Genomic DNA, 18,392 nt, shown 5'->3' on the forward strand with positions numbered 1-18,392 from the left:
AAATTTAAGCTCTCCCTCAAATTTGAAGGAGAGCTTTGCTGGATAAAATATTCTTGGTTGGAAATTTTTCTCTCTCAGAGTTTTAAATATGTCATGTCACTGCCTTCTTGCCTCCATGGTGGCCGCTGAGTAGTCACTACTTAGTCTTATGTTGTTTCCTTTGTATGTGGTGAATTGCTTTTCTCTTGCTGCTTTCAGAACTTGCTCCTTTTCTTCAGTATTTGACAGTCTGATCAGAATATGTCTCGGAGTGGGTTTATTTGGATTTATTCTATTTGGAGTTCACTGAGCATTTATGCTTTGTGTATTTATATTGTGTAGAAGGTTTGGGAAGTTTTCCCCAACAATTTCTTTGAATACTCTTTCTAGAGCTTTACCCTTCTCTTCCCCTTCTGGGACACCAATGAATCTTAAATTTGGATGTTTTATTTTATCTATCATATCCCTGAGATCCATTTTGATTTTTTCAATTTTTTCCCCATTCTTTCTTTTGTTCTTTCATTTTCTGTTCTGTGGTCCTCGAGGAGGCTGAATTGTTGTTCAGCTTCCTCTAATCTTGTATTATGAGTATCCAGAGTCTTTTTAATTTGGCCAACAGTTTCTTTTATTTCCATAAGATCTTCTATTTTTTAATTTACTCTTGCAATTTCTTCTTTATGCTCTTCTAGGGTCTTCTTCATGTCCTTTATATCCTGAGCTATGCTCTTGTTGCCTGTCTGTAGTTCTTTGATTAATTGTGCCAAGTACTGTGTGTCTTCTGATCTTTTGATTTGGAAGTTTTGGTTTTGGTTCTCCATATCATCTGGTTTTATCATATGCTTTAAGATTTTCTGTTGTTTTTGGCCTTTTGGCATTTGCTTTATTTGATCCCTAATTTGACAGAACTGCAGCTTGGTGGAGTACACTTTCTCTAACTAACCAGCAGATGGTATCCGTGAGTCACCTATTCCCTTCAAGTCAGTTCTCCCCCACTTTGTCTTTGTGGTGAGTGGGGGTCTGATTCTTGTGGGGTCCAATTGGTGCACCATGTTTGGTTGTGTTGCTGGTGCTGTCTGCCCTGAATGTGGGGTGTGTGTCTGGGTGGTTAGGCAGGCAGGGCAGCTTTAATAATCAAACCTCCCAGGTGTTCCCGGAGATTTAAGGCTGTTGCTGGATTCTAAGCCTTCATTTCAGTCTTTCCACCGATTGTCTCTGCTGCTGACCCAGAAGTCCTTGGTGTTTGCGTAGGTCCCTGGGATTTTCAAGCAGTTCCCCCTTCCCAGCTGTGCTCTTCCAGGACCTCAACTGAGGGAGGGCTGCGTCACATCACTAGTGTGTGCCAGCCTGCCAGGGAAGCCCTGGGTCGCTGGGTCGTGCAGGGGCGCTCCCAGCCTGCTTCAAAGATGGCTAAATGGGACACACCAACTTCCCCATTTTCGCAACTCCGCCCTCCCAGCTCCGGGACAATCAGCCATGGGTGCACCAAAGGCCCCTGTCCACGGCCGATACCGTGGCTTGTGCGTAGTGCTGCAGGAAAGACTCCCTGTTGCACTGGGTTTCTTGGCACAGCTCTGGGCTTTGGGTCTGGCCCCAGGCAGGAACGTCCCCCGCCTGCTGGGGAGATGGCTGCAAGGAATGCAGTTATTTTCTCCTTTTGGCTCCCCTCTGCTTCTCTGGTCTCAAGACAATCAGCAGCAGGTGTGGGAAGGGGTATCCTCCACACCAGACACCGAAGCGTTAGCCCAGCCCACTCCCGCTGTGCTTCACTGCGTGGCTCTCCCCATCATATCTGCAGCCACTCCCGGGCTTTCTTTTTTAAAGAACTAGTCCGTCTCCAAATGCCAGCCCACCATTTCCCCACACCACAGTGTGGCAGTGGGACTTTCAGCTGACTCACTCACTCGTTTCAGAATGCAGACTCCTGGTTTCACCAAATACACATTCCCTGTGGATTTAGCAGACCTTGTCCAGCTGGTGCATCACTGACAGAGATGTTCTGGGTCACTTTCTGTTTTTTATCTAGTATTTTTCCCGGAGGTGTTTTTTTGCCCTGTCTCACCTAGCTGCCATCTTAGGTTCTCAAGATGTCAATTCTATCAAACTCATCTCCAGATTCAATGCAATCCCTACAAAAATTCCAACACTCGCAGAGTTGGAAAAGCTACTTATCAAATTTATTTGGAAAGGGAAGATGCCTCGAATTGCTAAAAACATTCTAAAAAAGAAAAACAAAGTGGGAGGACTTACACTCCCTGACTTTCAAGCTTATTATAAAGCCACTCTAGTCAAAACAGCATGGTACTAGCACAAAGATAGACATATTGACAAATGGAATCGATTTGAGAATTTGGAGATAGACCCCAGAACTACAGTTGACTGATCTTTGATAAGGCTCCCAAAGCCACTGAACTGGGGCATATCAGTCTTTTCAACAAATGGGACTGTGAGAGTTGGGTATCCATATCCAAAAGAATGAAAGAGGACCCCTACCTCACACCCTCACAAAAATTAACTCAAAATGGGTTAAAGATCTCAACATAAGAGACAATGCCATAAAACTCCTAGAAGATAAGGTAGGGAAACATTTTCAAGACCATGTATTAGACAGTCACTTCCTAGACCCTACACCCAAAGCACAAGCAACAACAACAACAAAAAATAGATACATGGGAACTTCTCAAACTTAGAAGTTTCTGCACCTCAAAGGAATTTGTCAAAAAGGTGAAGAGGCAGCCAACTCAATGGGAAAAAATATTTGGAAACCATGTATCTGACAAAAGATTGATATCTTGCATATACAAAGAAATCCTACAACTCAATGACAATAGTACAGACAGCCCAATTATAAAATGGGCAAAAGACATGAAAAGACAGTTCTCTGAAGGGGAAATACAAATGGCCAATAGAACACATGAAAAAATGTTTAGCCTCACTAGCTATTAGGGAGATGCAAATTAAGATCAAAATTTGATACCATCTCACACCAGTTAGAATGGCTGCCATTCAAATGCTGGAGAGGATGTGGAGAAATTGGAACTCTTATTCATTGTTGGTTCAGCTACTCTAGAAGACAGCCTGGTGGTTCCTTAGAAAACTAGATATAGAGTTAACCCTTCGATCCAGCAATCACACTTCTCGGTATATACCCAGAAGATCTGAAAGCAGTGACAAGAACAGATATCTGCACACCAATGTTCATAGCAGCAATATTCACAATTGCCAAGAGATGGAAACAACCCAAATGTCCTCCAACAGATGAGTGGACAAACAAAATGTGGTATATACACATGATGGAATACTACGCGGCTATAAGAAGGAACTATGTCGTGAAACATATGACAACATGGATGAACCTCAACGACTGAGTGAAATAAGCCAGGCACAAAAAGAGAAATATTATATGTTACTACTAATGTGAACACTGAAAAATGTAAAATAAATGGTTAATAATGTAGAATGTAGGGGACCTAGTGATAGACAGCAATTAGTGAAGGTGGAATGATAATCTAATAAGAACAGATAAGTTATCGTGGGTAAATTGAATGTTCTAGGAATGCTCAGGAATGGCTATGGTTAGTTAATTTCTGGTGGGTATGGTAGGAACAAGTTCACAGAAATGTAGTTATCTTAGGTTATCTGTTTTTCTTATTCCTTTGCTGGGTTATAGTCTGTATATTTTCTTGGGGTAGAGTAGGAACATGTTGGAAGTAATGTAGTTATTTCAGGTTATTTGTTTTTTCTTATTCCTTTGTTTTGGTTTTGTTTGAAATTTTTTTTTATTGTCTGTTTTTTAAAAAAAATTTTTGATAAAGTTAAAAAAAAACCACACACAATGAAAATAACTATGCAGGGCCCCCCTGAGGAGCTGGGGGAAAATGCAGAGGTGTTGGGCTTCCTCACCTGGCTGCCTGTGGATGTTCTCACAAACATTGAGGACTGGCGGGTTGATGTGCCAAACCCTCTATCACAGGACTTGCCCTTAAGAAGCCTGTTACTGCAGAGGAGAGGCTAGGCCTGCCTATAATTGTGCCTAAGAGCCTCCTCCTGAATGCCTCTTTGTTGCTCGGATGTGGCCCTCTCTTTCTAGCTAAGCCAACTTGGTGGGTGAATCACTGCCCTCCCCCCTACATGGGCTCTGACACTCAGGGGTGTAAGTCTCACTGACAATGTGGAATATGACTCCCAGGGAGGAATCTAGACCCAGCATCGTGGGACGGAGAACATCTTCTTGACCAAAAGGGGGATGTGAAATGAAATGAAATAAAGTTTCAGTGGCTGAGAGATTCCAAATGGAATCAAGAGGCCACTCTGATGGGCACTCTTATCCACAATATAGATAACCCTTTTTAGATTTTAATGAATTGGAATAGCTAGTAGTAAATACCTGAAACTATCAAACTACAACCCAGTAGCCTTGAGTCTTGAAGACAATTGTATAACAATGAAGCTTACAAGGGGTGACAGTGTGATTGCAAAGACCTTGTGGATCACATTCCCCTTTATCCAGTGTATGGATGGAGACGGATGAGTAGAAAAACGGGGGAAAAAAGCTGAAGGAAAAATCGGGCGGTGGGGGGACGACGATTTTGGTGTTCTTTTTTTACTCTTATTTTAATTCTTATTTTCACTTTTTCTGGTGCAAGGAAAATGTTAAGAAAAATAGATTAGGGTGATGAATGAATAAATATATGATAGTAATGTGCTCAATTGATTGTATACTTTGGATGATTATATGCTGTGTGAATAAATTTTAATAAAAACAAAACAAAACAAAAACATAAATCAGATCATGCCACTTTTATGCTCAGATTGCTTCAGGGGCTTCCCTTCCATCCTGAAGTAAAATCAAAAGCCTTGGCTGCACTTATTAAGTTAAGATTCTCATTTTTCAATATACTTTGATAATTTAATACATGTTTTTATTGAAATTCATATTTTCAGAAGTCAATCAGTTATTTTTGTGAACTAACCTGAAGGCGTTTCATTTTCATATTTTATTCACATGAATGTTAAACCTGTTGCAACTCAATTTGAAAAATTTAGAAATATGTTAAAATTCTATTTCTGGTTTAAAACATTTTTTATAGGTAACATTCACCATTTTATCAGGAAAATCACACAACATGGAAACATTTCCAAATACCTGTTTCTTTCCAAAGCAAAATTTCTTTAGAAAGGCGGTAACTTCCTCATTCATTGGTGAAATATCTTTACCTCAAAGGAGCAGATAAAGATGTTTTGAAAAAATATCTTGCTGGGTTAAAAAAAAGACTAATAGAGACTTATCAAAGAAAAGGTTAGCAAATTTGTTTCACTTTTCTTTTAGTAGAAAGAAAAATAGTACTTTTATGTACTTTGTCTTGAGTTAACAGTGAAACACCATGTGGTACAGTAGATTTTCAAAGTCACTTTGACCTCGTATATAGCATCTGTGTGTTAAGAGAATAGAGCTATAAAACCACTTAACTGGGTACATTTGCTCTAAAAATGAAGTAAAAGTGTTCAAAGTTGAAGAGGTCAGGGTCAAGTACTAAGGACTGGATAAACCACTTTTCCCTCATGCATCCTTCCCTACCTGAGGCCTGATGGGCAGAGTTCATCTATAGTAGCAAAGCTTAATTTTGCTGTTATTTAAAAAAAATAAAAATACAGATAGAGCCTTTAATATTTTCTTTTGTCCCTAATGAATTGTCTTGCACATACCCTGGGATGCCATGTTCCACTTTGGCAATGACTAGAGTAGATGTACAATGATGAGATTCTAAGCTAAGGCAAAACCAAGAGGGTGGAGAAGATGGTACCAATAAAGATGTTTTTTAAAAAATGTTTTATTTATTTTACTATTTTTTAAAATGCAATTTTATTGAGATCTATTAACATACCATACAATCCTCCAAAGTATTCAAGCAGTGGCTCATAGAATCATCATATAGTTGTGCATTCATTGCCACAATAAATTTTAGAACATTTTCATTACTCCAAAATAAATAAAAAAAAAATATAAAAAAAAAACACCCAAAGCATTCCATACCCTTATCCCTCCCTAAAATATATATATATATATATATATATATATATATATATATATATATATGTCTAATAAAGAGGTTTGAGGGAAACAAATTCAATGGAACTTGATCACCAATTGGATGTGGGGGTGTAAATGAGAGGAAATGCACAAATAGATATTTTTTCGTGGGTTAAAAAAGTGTTTATATTCCATCTTCCCCAATGAGTCTAAGTTCTTCCAAATTTGAATGAAACTATCACTTACAGTCTTCCTTTTATGTGCCAGGTATTGTGCAATGTGCATTCATGTACCTTTGCTCTGCAAAGACAAGAGTACCTTCCACTTATCTGTAGATCTTGTGTCTCACTCAGAATTTTGCAAACAGAAACTGCTAAAAAATATCCTGTTGTTTTTCCATGAGGGGGACTATGAACATCTACCCAAAGGGGCTGCCTGATCAGGCATGTTAGAGCCTCGGGCCTTCTGAGTCCCAAGGAACAAGGTCTTTCTTCCAAGGAAAAGCCTGTACAGCAGGGGAGAAAAGCATTAGCAGGAGCTCTTTTCCAAGACAACGTTCACTAGCATGAACATCACTTGCTTTTCTTAATGGCCTTCTCCCTTCCGAAAACAGAAAAGAACAACAAAAAAAGAAAGAATGAAAAAGACAAATTTTTTTTGTATGTCTTACTCACAGCAAGGTTGGACCACTGTACACTCCTCCAAATGCATCTTTGTCAATAACTGTCAGGTGTTTATTCTTGTTCAGGTAGCTAGAGAGAGAGAGGAGACAGAATGAATTAGGCAAGGCTAAGTAATCACACCAAATTAATACAAGTACCAAAATAAAATGTAATCAAGGTCTCGTTAGCTCTTAACTGGTTTTAAGAATTTGGAAAATGCCCTACCTTCTTCTGTTTTAAACATTTAAAAAAGTTCTAGGTTTCAATTGTGCAAGGTTCACACATATTAATTAAGGCAGAAAATCCTCTAAAAATAAGCATGCTTGTGGTCTAATGTGGATATCTAGATTGCTTAAAAGTTGCCTAAGTTCCCCATTTACTAGCCTTGTGGTGATATATTTTGCAATCCCTTCAATACCAACAGATTTAAATTCTGTTTCTGACCATTGAAAAATATTCTCATTTACTCTTGAAGATCAGACTTAAATCAAGAATGGATGAAGGTAGGTGGTGAAGGTGGTGAGTGGTGACGGAAACTGTGAGAGATTTAGATATTTTTGGGGGGGGCAAGATTGCTGGATTTAGCAAATAAAGGTGCAGGAGTCCCAGTTTAATTTGAATTTCAGATAAACAATGAGTAATTTTTTAGCATAAGTATGCCCCATCCAATATTTGAGACATTCTTATACTAAAAAGTTATTAGTTGTTTATCTGAAATTCAAATTTAATTTGGTATCTTGCCTTTTATCTGTCAACCATAATTGGAGGGGATGTAGGCAGGTAAGATTAGAGTGTTCCTTTCGTCGAAGAGGGCTGATGGGTCCATGGATCTCTCCATTTTGAAAACACATTTGGACATTTGAGGTTAAAATATTTTTGAAAAAATTTAAGTCACAAAGTGATTTTGAAACATAAAATTTCCTCCAAATGGATACAAGTGTCCAAAGATTTTGAAACTCGTCTGTCTCCCCCCACCTCATAGCTTTTTTAGAGAACAAAATTATCTAAAAAAAGAAATAGCCCATAAATAAGCCTATTATATATTATCTCAATTTATCCATGTTTATAATTACTCACCATGTAGCCTAATCAATTTAAGAGGCAGTGAGTGGCTCCCTGTTGATGCAAAAAAAATGCAGTGGAGACCCTTAGGAAGCCTGCTTAGATATGGATAATGCTTCCATTATTCTGGTTATAGTGTTTGTTCTTCATGACCGAAACAAGGTCAATGATTACCAATAGTGTGACAGGAAGGATTCCTTCTCTAGAGAGAAACTTCCCCATGACTGATTGTTTAGTCCCTCTCTTTCCAGGTATCAGAGTTGAGGACAAGGAGTGTTCCTTCGTTTGTGGCTGACCCGAGGCACAGAGGCAGCCTCGGTGGCCTTTTAGAAGGTAGAGGTGGGGACTGTGTGTTCGTGCAGTTATCTGCTCTCAATCTCCTGCTCCAGTTGCTCTGCTCCTCCTAAGCCTTCTGTAGAGGATGGAGATTATAAGAGCCTGAGATGGATCTTGCTTGGTTAGGAGGAAGAAGAATTTTATCAATCACAAATGCTGGAGAAGTCTCTCTCTTCTGGGAGGAATGAGAGGTCAAATAAATGACAACTATTGAGACCCCAGGAAATGAGGTCTCATAAATTGGCATGTTGTGAGTCTTTCATTTTTTCCTTCAGATAGTGCCTGAGAATTCCCTAATCTATAGTAGCCTTCCCTGGTTTTCTTCATGACCTCTTGATTTCCTTCATGGTATTTATCCCACTCCATAATTAACTTATTTATTTGTTTACTTGTTTATTGCCTGTCTTCCCAACTAGAATCAAAGTTCTATGTTTTGTTCAATGCTGCATCTCTAGTGCCAAGTTGAGTGTCTATTACTATTTGTTGAATGAGTGAGTTGATCAATAAATATACCTTTCCTCTAAGATAGAGAGGTGGGCACTGCCAAGGTCTTATGATGACACGTGATGGTTCTAAAGGAAAAATAAGGAAGAAAGAAAAGATAGAAGACAGCATATGGTGTGGAGGCATTTGGCCAATTGACCTTCTTGTTGGCAGTGGTGAGGCAGCTGGTTTACAAACGCCACTGGCATGGCCCAGAGATAACCTCTTCGGGCAGGGCTGGACACCCAGATTGTGTTGTTAAGTGTGACGTGGAAAGGGTCAGTTAAGCTCACATATATACAATGACCTGACCAAGATGCTAAAGCAGCCAACCGTGCCCTCCCAAAGGATCACTATTATCACATAAGGCTTTCAATCACAGGCCTCATCTCATCATTGTTTTACTCTGCTTCAATCTACTATGTCCACAGATTCCTTTGGACAGCCATAGCTGGAGTGGGTAAGAGTCACTTTGGAGAAAATAGAAACTGGGGAGAAGATCTTGAACATAATGATTCTGTAAAAAGTCAGCTGAACTAAGCTCCAGAACAACTGCCACACTGGTTTGCGTCTTTTTGTGTTCTTTGGACCGTGTAGCTTGCGGATCACATTCTGTTCCCAGACTGTTGAAAATCAAGTAAGAGCCGGTGAGCTCATCTCAGTTTTTCCTCTTCATCTCTGACTGCTGCAAGTGAAAAATCAGCACACTCTAATCACTAGAAATTATTGTAGAACTAAATAATTGCTTGTCCAATTCTACATGTTTTCGTCTGATATTTAATACCCCCCAGAGGATAAGGGGGTTGGTTGATAAGTGTTGCAGTTTACCACAAATTCTGCAGAAGACTGCAAGCTGGGAAAGCCAGCCAGAGTCCAGGAGGATAGAGGTGACTACAGAGTGGATGCAGCCAACACGAATGGGGATGAACCGAGTCTTTGGGAAGGCTGCACTTTATGAAACCAGCATGGTCATTTGGGGACTTCACCTCTTAGAGAAAAACGGTGCTTAAAAATGAAACTGTCACTCTGCCCTTCACAGGTTTGAGGGTTGCCTCATTTAGCTTTTAACCTTGGGTTCAGTTTGCTGCTCCTACCTTCCACCTGAATCCAAGGAGAGGGGGTGAGGAAACACAAGAAGCCTAAATATCTAGCAAGAAAGTGTTTCCATCAGCCCAATTATCACATAACAATCTCTGGGAATGTTGGTGTAGTTAAACTGATTCCCTGATCATGATATATTATGATTCCTCTGGAATTCCCATCCTGTAAACCAGGTTGGCCAAATCACAAGTCTTGATAAGCCATACGGGTAAACTGCTCCAACAACGATTAATTTAACCTATCTCATGCAAGGACAGGATGAAAATTAAGGTACTTAGAATAGAAAGGCTTGGAGTCAAAGATGAAAGGAAAGACTTTGTGAAGGTCAGAGAAAAGCATATGAGAAAAAGAACTAATATCTCCTTTAAAAAGAAGACAGATACTGCTACATCTATATGTACTCAATGGCTCTTCAGTGGCATTGCTCGGGGGGGACTTATACTTTTCTGAGAACCTGTTGGAAGCTGGTGAAGCTCTTCCTAGAAAAGATATGTCAGATTTTTCACATGGCGGGGTTAAGAAGTCCTGACCTGATATAAGAGCGGTGTATCTCATACTTGAGGAAGAACAATGTAGTCAGATTAAAGAAGGTGGTTAAGAGTGAGTTGGAGAAGAATATGCAATTGACAAACTTCTGTATTATGTGTACAGTGTTATGGCTCACATCCTTCCCCATTGGACTCACTCTTGACACTTACCAGCCATTTGATAAAGACTTTCTGGAAGAATAAATGAAAGCCCCGTTATTAGAGGCACCCTCTATATTATATTTAGATGACAGAGGGAGGAGTATGGTTCTGTGGTAAGGAAATCTGCTGTTGCTGCTGAACTTTTCTCTCTGGGGAGTTTTAGGATACATTTCATCTCCAAGACAATTTCAGCATGGGTCTCTACAATCTCTTTAGGGGGATCTTGGGCTAGCCCCTGTTTACATTGTAAAAATCCCAGGGGATCACTTCTGTGGGGCACTGTGCTTCCTTCTCACAGATGTGGTTATTCAGAAAATTAAAGGTTACCCCTGCCCAGTTCTCAGGTAAGTCTAAAACGAAGCTGGATTGCTCTGTGGAAATACTTTTGGTACCAGGAATCAGAAAACCTGTCTGTAAACAGTAACAGGTGAGAAAATGCTCAAGATTTCAACAGGCAGAGGTAAAAGCCAGCCTTGGAGCACATCCTACAAGCCGTCCAAATACCCCACGAGAAATAATAGCCAGCTTAATCCTATAATCTTCTCTATCGTCATCCTTTCCCGATCTTCCAAATGGCAGTGTTTTACTTCTAATAAGCTAATGTGTAACACTAATTAGCACATTAATTGTGTTGACTTCTCTGTTCTTAATGATTAGGGTCTTGATAGGTTCTTAGCACATCAAAATGTTTTTATTCTTCTTCCTGCCCAAGTGTTCACTGTCAGATAGTAGCTAGATGCAAGAGTCTGACAGTAGGAAAGACAATACAGAGAATCAGACATTCTGTAAGCAGCAACATATCCCCATGCAGATGGTGTGAAAAGAGAGGATGAGAGCGATTTCAAAGAATGGATGTGTGACTTAACTTGTGACTGAGTGCAGCTCATCTTCTGTTGAGCAAGGGATGCTTGTTTTATTATTAATTTCACATCTGAGTGATGACAATGTGCTTGGTTCCATAAGAAATAACAAGATGAAGTGTTTTTACACATGTGCCATAATTTTTGTGAATTCTAACTAATTGTCCAACTGCTGCAAGGCATTAGTGCTTGTTTTCAATGTGGAACATGTCCAGCTTGGCTGCAGTCATATTTTTCAGTACACTAAAAAAATGTGTATAAATAAGGTCAATCTGCTACTTTCAGCAAATTGACATGAAGCTAATGATGGGGAATAATTGCTCTGTTGAATGACATACTGCCTAAATGTCATATTAAATTAGAACCTAATGATACCTGAACACACTTCTGGGGAATTTATCAAATTGCTAAAATGCTATGTGCAATCCTTGAACACTATTATGATGTTCATAAGAGTTTTATATGTTTACTTTAGTTTATATTCACAATTAACATTGATACCAGAAGTAATAGCCCTATGTCAAAAACAAATTGTGATACTGTTTCATTATTACTATCAAATCTTAACTTCTATTTTCTCCATCTACAACTCAATCCTTGTCTTCCTCCATGATTCTTTATCATGATCATCATCTTGATTTTACCTTGGATTTACATGAGACCTTTTACTGAAGTGCTTAAATCTAGGAAAAAATAAGTTTCCATTAACCATGAATCAGAAACTTAAGAGTAGAATGTTGACTAGATGGAGCATTGTTTTACAAGAACAGAATTTCAAGTCTGGATTCAAAATATTAATTGGAAAATTTCTTTGTTTTCTATTATGATTGGATCTGAATTTTCTAACCCTGAAATATTTTTATCCAAATACTTCTTATCTTCATGCCGTGTTTTCCCTTTAACGTTTACCAGGAATTAGGAGTAATAGATTACATATTTCATCACATAATGGTCATCCCCACTGAATATCTTCATCCAAGATCAGAGGTCTGCAAAGTATGACCCTCAAGCCAAATCTTGCCTGCCACCTGTTTTTGTAAATAAAGTTCTACTGGAACACAGTTATACTCATTTGCTTACACATTGTTTATGGCTGCCTTTCCCACTACAGTGGCAGAGCTGAGAGGTTGCTACTGAGAATATTTGCCATGTGACTATTTACAGAAAAAGCTGATCTAGACTTTTAAAAATCAAAAAACAAAAAATGATTCTTAATTAAGAAATAGTTTCCACATTTGTTAAACTCTCTAAATAACTTTAATACTTAACATAAAAATGTCAAGAAAGTATGGTGAAAATTGTGCCCTGAATTCTATGTTTCAAGGGACAGCTACAGTAACTAGAACAGACTATATATACATCAAGATGCCAGTGAATTAAGGTCCATTGTCTCCACCAGAATAACTCTCTGCCATTAGCCAAGCCTCTCACAGAGGCTTGGTCTGAAGAGAAGATGGTGGGAAGGTAGGGAAAGCCTCATCACACAACCTTTTCACAGGATTAATTTCAGAAGACCATAGATGATCTGAAACACTTACTAGGTCTTAGAATCTCTACAGTGTACCTCTAAACAAGCTTTGGTAAATTCACCTCCCATCCAGGTGAACTATCAAAGATTCCTTATTGGTACTTCTCAAAATACGTTCCATAGAACACAGGTCTAAGGAGATGCTCCTGGAACCAAGGATTCCCTGGGAAATCCTTCAACCTCTATCCCACTCTGAGATACTAATAATTTAGATTATATGTATCTAATTTACATATATATATATTTACATCTGTATATTTTTTAATTTTATCAGATCATGTATCTCTTTTTTAAAGTAACATTCATTAATTCATCATGGCAATAATGGAAATAGAGTGCAAAGAAACAGTTTGGGAAATGCCCCCCTCCCCCATTTCTTCAATTACTATAAATGCTGGGGAGAAACTGGGACAAAAATCATTTTCCCTTGTTAGATTTTCCATCTTTTCAATAGTCTATGTCTATAAACTCTTGATATCCTGCACCTGATTTTATGGCCAAACCCATAAAATAGATTGGAAGACTTTATGCTGAGATCCACTTAGCACAGAAGAGTTTTCTGAGTACAGAAGACTTCTTTGGGAAAATCTTCCGAAATCTTTGTGCAGTTCTCTAACATGGCCAAGAGGTTAATCATGAGCAGGCATGAGATGTTTTGAAGCAAAATGGTCAATGTATATGGCCTAACTTCAACCCCAATCCTTTGAATTTAATAACATTTTGACCATGCCAGCTTTTCATCAAGCTGTCCCCGACTCAGGCCTAATTTGGAAGCTGAATTGGCAACATTGCTCTGCTGGTAAAGTTGTCAGTGACAAATGACACTGTTGCTTGGTCTGGTTTTATTCTGAAACTTCTCCTGGTTGTGTCCTGAATCTATAGTTGCCTGCTTTCTCTCACATGATCTCATCTTTCCCAGCTGTAAGAGATTTTAGCTTCTGCATTTGGTGCCTTTGAGGACTGAGTTGAAAAGCCTAAACATTTTCCAAGGCTAAGAAGCAAGCAGCAATGGCCAATGGAGTTGGGTGTCCAAGCCTTGACCATGGTTGGTAAGTCAGCAATGATGAATCCCAGCAGGGAGCAGACAAGTGAATCCCACACCAGGGGCCCTTGACTTGGACATTAGAGAGCACTGTAAGTGTAAAAATCCACTTTTTCTTAAAAATAGTAATAATTAAAAAAAAATCCATGCAACCTCTTTGGGTTTCAAGGCTCCTCAGTGTAAAATGTGGAGACTGGACAAGAAGATTGATAACAAACAAGACGGCTGATAACAAACCACAGCAGTGGTTCTTGAATTTTGCTCCACATTGGCCTCACCTAGGGAATTTTAAAAAAATCCCCATGCCTAGGCCACACCCAAACCAATTATACCAGAATGTCTGGTGATTAAACGTACATCAGTGCTTGCAGAACTCCTCAGGTGATTCCAATTTGCAGCCAATACAGAGAACTGTTGCTGTATAGACCCTAAGTCTGAATTTTAAACTCCAAATCTCTTAAAAAATAACCAATAGTGTTTGAGGGCCTTAACATTTTTTTACCAGGGGGATCCTACAAGTTAACTACTCCACCATTTTGCAGGAAACAGACTTTATAAAATGATGTTTTTCATTTATTAGATATTATGTTAAAACACACCAGTGTGGCCGAACCAGTCCACAAGCTCTCAGACACAAGGTATACCCTGGCACTGACCACAAAGGCTTGAGATAAAAGTACAACTAAGACAGAAGTGATGTCAATGGCTATCTTTCTGCCAACATCTTATTCCGGGTATTATTTATTTTTTGAAAAGACAAAAGTTGGAAATGGCTTTTCAGCTATTTCTGAGTCAATCAAATATAAACCAACACCTTTCTTGAAGATGTGTCAGAAAGGACTAAAAGAAAAGACTGATATTCTGAGCAGCTTTGCACTTAATTGAAATACCCCTTTACTTCATGTACATACTAGGTGAACATTTACACACACACACACACACACACACACACACACACACACATATGCATTCCTATAAGATAAGTGAAGGTAATATCATGGTTTTCCATTTGATCTAGGATAAAAGCTTTGGGATTTAGAATTGGATCCAATATAAGCATCTACTAAAGCATACCCTGGCCAAGTTCCTTAACATGATTTCCAAGTCTTAGCCATACTACTCTAGGGGTAAGGGATACTCTAGTAGAACCTATCACTCAGCCTCAAGCTGCATGAGGTCTGCTTATGTTCCAAAGGCCAGTATGTGCTGTGATGCTCACCCTGTCCCTGAAAGCATCAGATGATTTCCTGAATTCATGCAGGTTAGCAATCATTGCACCATCTTAGAGATGGGTGGAGATAGGGCTGGGTCTTTTCTATTTCCCCGGCAGACACACCAAAACTAGTCCCCAAAAGATTCTTCTAATTTTTGTTTTTCTAAGGTGCTGTGATCCTGCTTTCTGTGCCTGACACTGAACATTTTAGATATTCTAACCTGTTTTGAATCTACCACCCTAGCTATTTGTTTACTTTATCATGCTTAATGTATTTCAGAAAATTCCTACCCAACATATGAAAAAGAGAAACAAAAAAAAAGCAAGACTCAGAATTCTGACCCACTGGATCATCCTTCTTTGGGAAAAGGGAATGGCAGTTTCCTTGGCTACTCATGACTTACACAGCATCCAGCTTTGTCCCATTGAAAGCGTGTCCTTGGATTGAAGTAAAGCCATTGTTATATAGTTTCCTACAACCAACAGAGAGAGGAAAAATCAGTGACTTGTGAGAGGTTGTGCTGGCCCTTTTGGAAGTGTTGAACTTCATTTCTTCAGTGTCAGAACTGTTCATGAATGTTCTCAGGTCCCATGTACAAGCCACACATATGCATTGTTTTGGACATAAAATAATATTTTGCTAGTTTCAATGCCCATTTCTCAGATTTAGCTCCTAGTAACTTAAAAAAATTTTTTTCCCTAGTAACTTTTATCCATTTCTCAGAAGCAGGTTCACTTTGAGGAACAAATATTTTCCACCATTAAGAATTTTTTTAAGTTCCAGTTATCCTTGGAAAAAGAGGTTACAGGCGATAGTTAACCCAATCTCAATAGTGCAGGAAAAACTGTAGTTTCTTAATATGAACACTTTGAAGAACATTATTAATCTGAGTTTTACATTTTTCTATTTAAAATGTTATTTTGCATTTCTATTTTATCCATCTCTTTATCCTCTTGCCTTATCATAAATTCAATGCTTAATGATTGTGGGCTGTATTAAATTGAACTTCATAGATAAATCTAAGAAAATAGACCATACTACTCTGTGGAAATTTTTAAGAAACTTGTTCCTGTGTTTCTGCAACTAATTGCTTCATACAATAACTCTAGGGACTGGGCTGAAGTGTTATCACCTCTGTCTCATAGTCAAGTTACTGAGACATGGAAATGATTTGCCAAGGCCACATCGCTCTAGATCTGTTGGGAATAAGGATTCCTGAACACTATCCTTCTCACCCACCCAAAGCACACACCCCTTCTGCAGGAGAAGTTGTCCTGGCCTTGGGGACTCCGGGTTACACAGGGATGTGGGGGGTTATTGGTGGTGATTGGCATGAATATAGGAGACGGAGGCCATGACCACAAATTAGACTAATGGGAACTCCTGGTGGCAATGAAATCTACTGTAGTCTACTAGTGTGAACTCTGGTAATCCATTAAGTTGCACACAGGAGACTCCAAATTTAGAATTAGAATTGGCTCTGTCCTGAAATAACTTCATTGCTTCCAATATACTCCTACCATACCACAATAAAATTAATGAACCATAGTCATTCCTGAGCATCCCCATATCATTAAGATATTTCAGGATATTTGTTTTTCTTATTCCTTTGCTATGTTTTGTTTGGAAAATTTTTTTTTGGTAAATAAAGTTAATAAAATAAAACAATAAAAAAGAGAATTGACTCTGTCACTTAATGGTTGTATGATCCTGAGAGAATTTCTCAGCCTCTCTTATTGTCAGTTTCCTTATCTGCAAAAATGTCGTAATACCTAATCAAAGGGTTGCTGAGAGGATCAAATAACTACATATTTAACAAAATGAGGAGCACTTATGAAACAAGTTTTGTTATTAAAAACAATTTTGTTATTAAAAGGAGAATCCTGAAAACTTAGACCTGCCCTATATAGTTGTGGAGAAACAAGAAGTAATTTCACTTGTTTCTCTTTTAAATAATTGTATAGTGAGTTTAACTCTAGCTTCTAAGGTGTCTTGGCTAAGGATTTCAATTTCGTAGGGACACAGGAACAGAGGCTGAGGAAGCTCTGAAAGATAAATTAATTTTTCCTGAACTTGAGCTCTTTTATGAAGATGGGAGGACTATACATTTGACATTTTTATTTTTCCAAGCTTTGTTAAGAGTCCTGGAAATTAAACATGTTCTTTGTTTGAGATGCATTTTAGAGATTAAATAAACTCTCAATGGAAAAATAGGTCTTGAAAAGGGAAAAAAGTGATAAAAGAAAAAAGGATTGCAAACTTTGATTTAAATTCTATTCTATCAGAAACGCAGGTGTAAACTCTGCTGTTGGACTTGTATACTTTTTTTATTGCTTTTGAGTAACTTTTAGAAAATATTCTAAAGCACTGGTGGCAAGATTATCTGCTGAACTGCTCTAATCCTAAAGAGGTCATTAAGAAGGGAAAATTCTGGTGCAGTATTAGTACATCTGGCAGAAGAGACAGTTCAGATTGAAGTGTACTAATGTTACTTTATTTTATTCATACATTATCAGTGAATCAGTTAGTTTGGAATTATTTAGGTCACTCAATGTGTCTGGTTCTGGGATAGACAGTGGGAATGTAAAAATGCAACAGAACAAATGAGTTAACCAACCAACTAACCAACCAGCCAACCAAACCAGCAGTCTCACTAGCTGATTGAGAGCACAAGCACTGGAACCAGAGAGTCTGAGTTTATTTCCCAGTTCTGTCACTTATTGGCTCTCTAATCCTTGGATTTTACTTCTTTGTACATCTCATCTGTAAATAAGGATAATGAAAGTACCCCCTGCATATGTTTGCTGTGAGGATTACATGCACAATAATTCTTAGAATGATTATTAATGTTGTGAACCCTCCATAAACTTTGGCCATTTTTGTTATTAAGCAAAGCTATTTGCAATATGTACTAGACATAAACTTCACCTTATATCCTGAAAAGGAGATAGATTTACAATTAATAATAATGAAATGGGATAAATGTTATAACAGCTATATTTACACAATGATATGGGAGGTTCATACAATTACCAGTTAAACAGTGTTACACAACTATTTGATAAGGCATGAAAAGAATTTGGTAAAGTGCTTGGCACAACATAAGAATTTAATAAATGTTACCTATTATTTGTGATCGTCATCATTGTCATCATTATCATCAACAACATTTTAAATTCTCAGGTCCTAGATTAGGATCTGGGACAAGAGAAGATTACAAATGAAACATGTCACTTGTCATAAGGTCTAGCAGGAAAGCCAGACCAGTAGATGAGGGTGTGGGGTGTTGAGGATAGCATTGCAGGTGAAAGTGTTCATTGCAAAGGCAGAGAGACTTGAAATGGCTGAGTATAGTCAAGCTACTACAAGTGGTTCAGTATGGTTAGGCCTTATAGTATGACTAGGATA

At 38.4% G+C, this 18,392-nt stretch overlaps 1 protein-coding gene across 3 annotated transcripts in view; it reads right to left on the reverse strand.

The window, feature by feature from the left end:
- Positions 1-18,392, reverse strand: part of TSHR (thyroid stimulating hormone receptor) — a 205,722-nt gene that overhangs the window by 31,397 nt on the left and 155,933 nt on the right. For 2 of the 3 annotated variants that reach the window (XM_037832150.1, XM_037832151.1), the window contains 2 exons: positions 15,388-15,456; positions 6,682-6,759 (listed from right to left, as the gene is read on the reverse strand). In XM_037832150.1, the coding sequence (XP_037688078.1) occupies positions 6,682-6,759; positions 15,388-15,456 (147 nt within the window). Of the gene's footprint in view, positions 1-6,677; positions 6,760-15,387; positions 15,457-18,392 lie in introns of those variants that run through there. The other variant, XM_037832152.1, reaches the window with a different exon arrangement.

The sequence above is a fragment of the Choloepus didactylus genome, chromosome 4, assembly GCF_015220235.1.
Source record: "Choloepus didactylus isolate mChoDid1 chromosome 4, mChoDid1.pri, whole genome shotgun sequence".
NCBI lineage: Eukaryota > Metazoa > Chordata > Mammalia > Pilosa > Megalonychidae > Choloepus > Choloepus didactylus.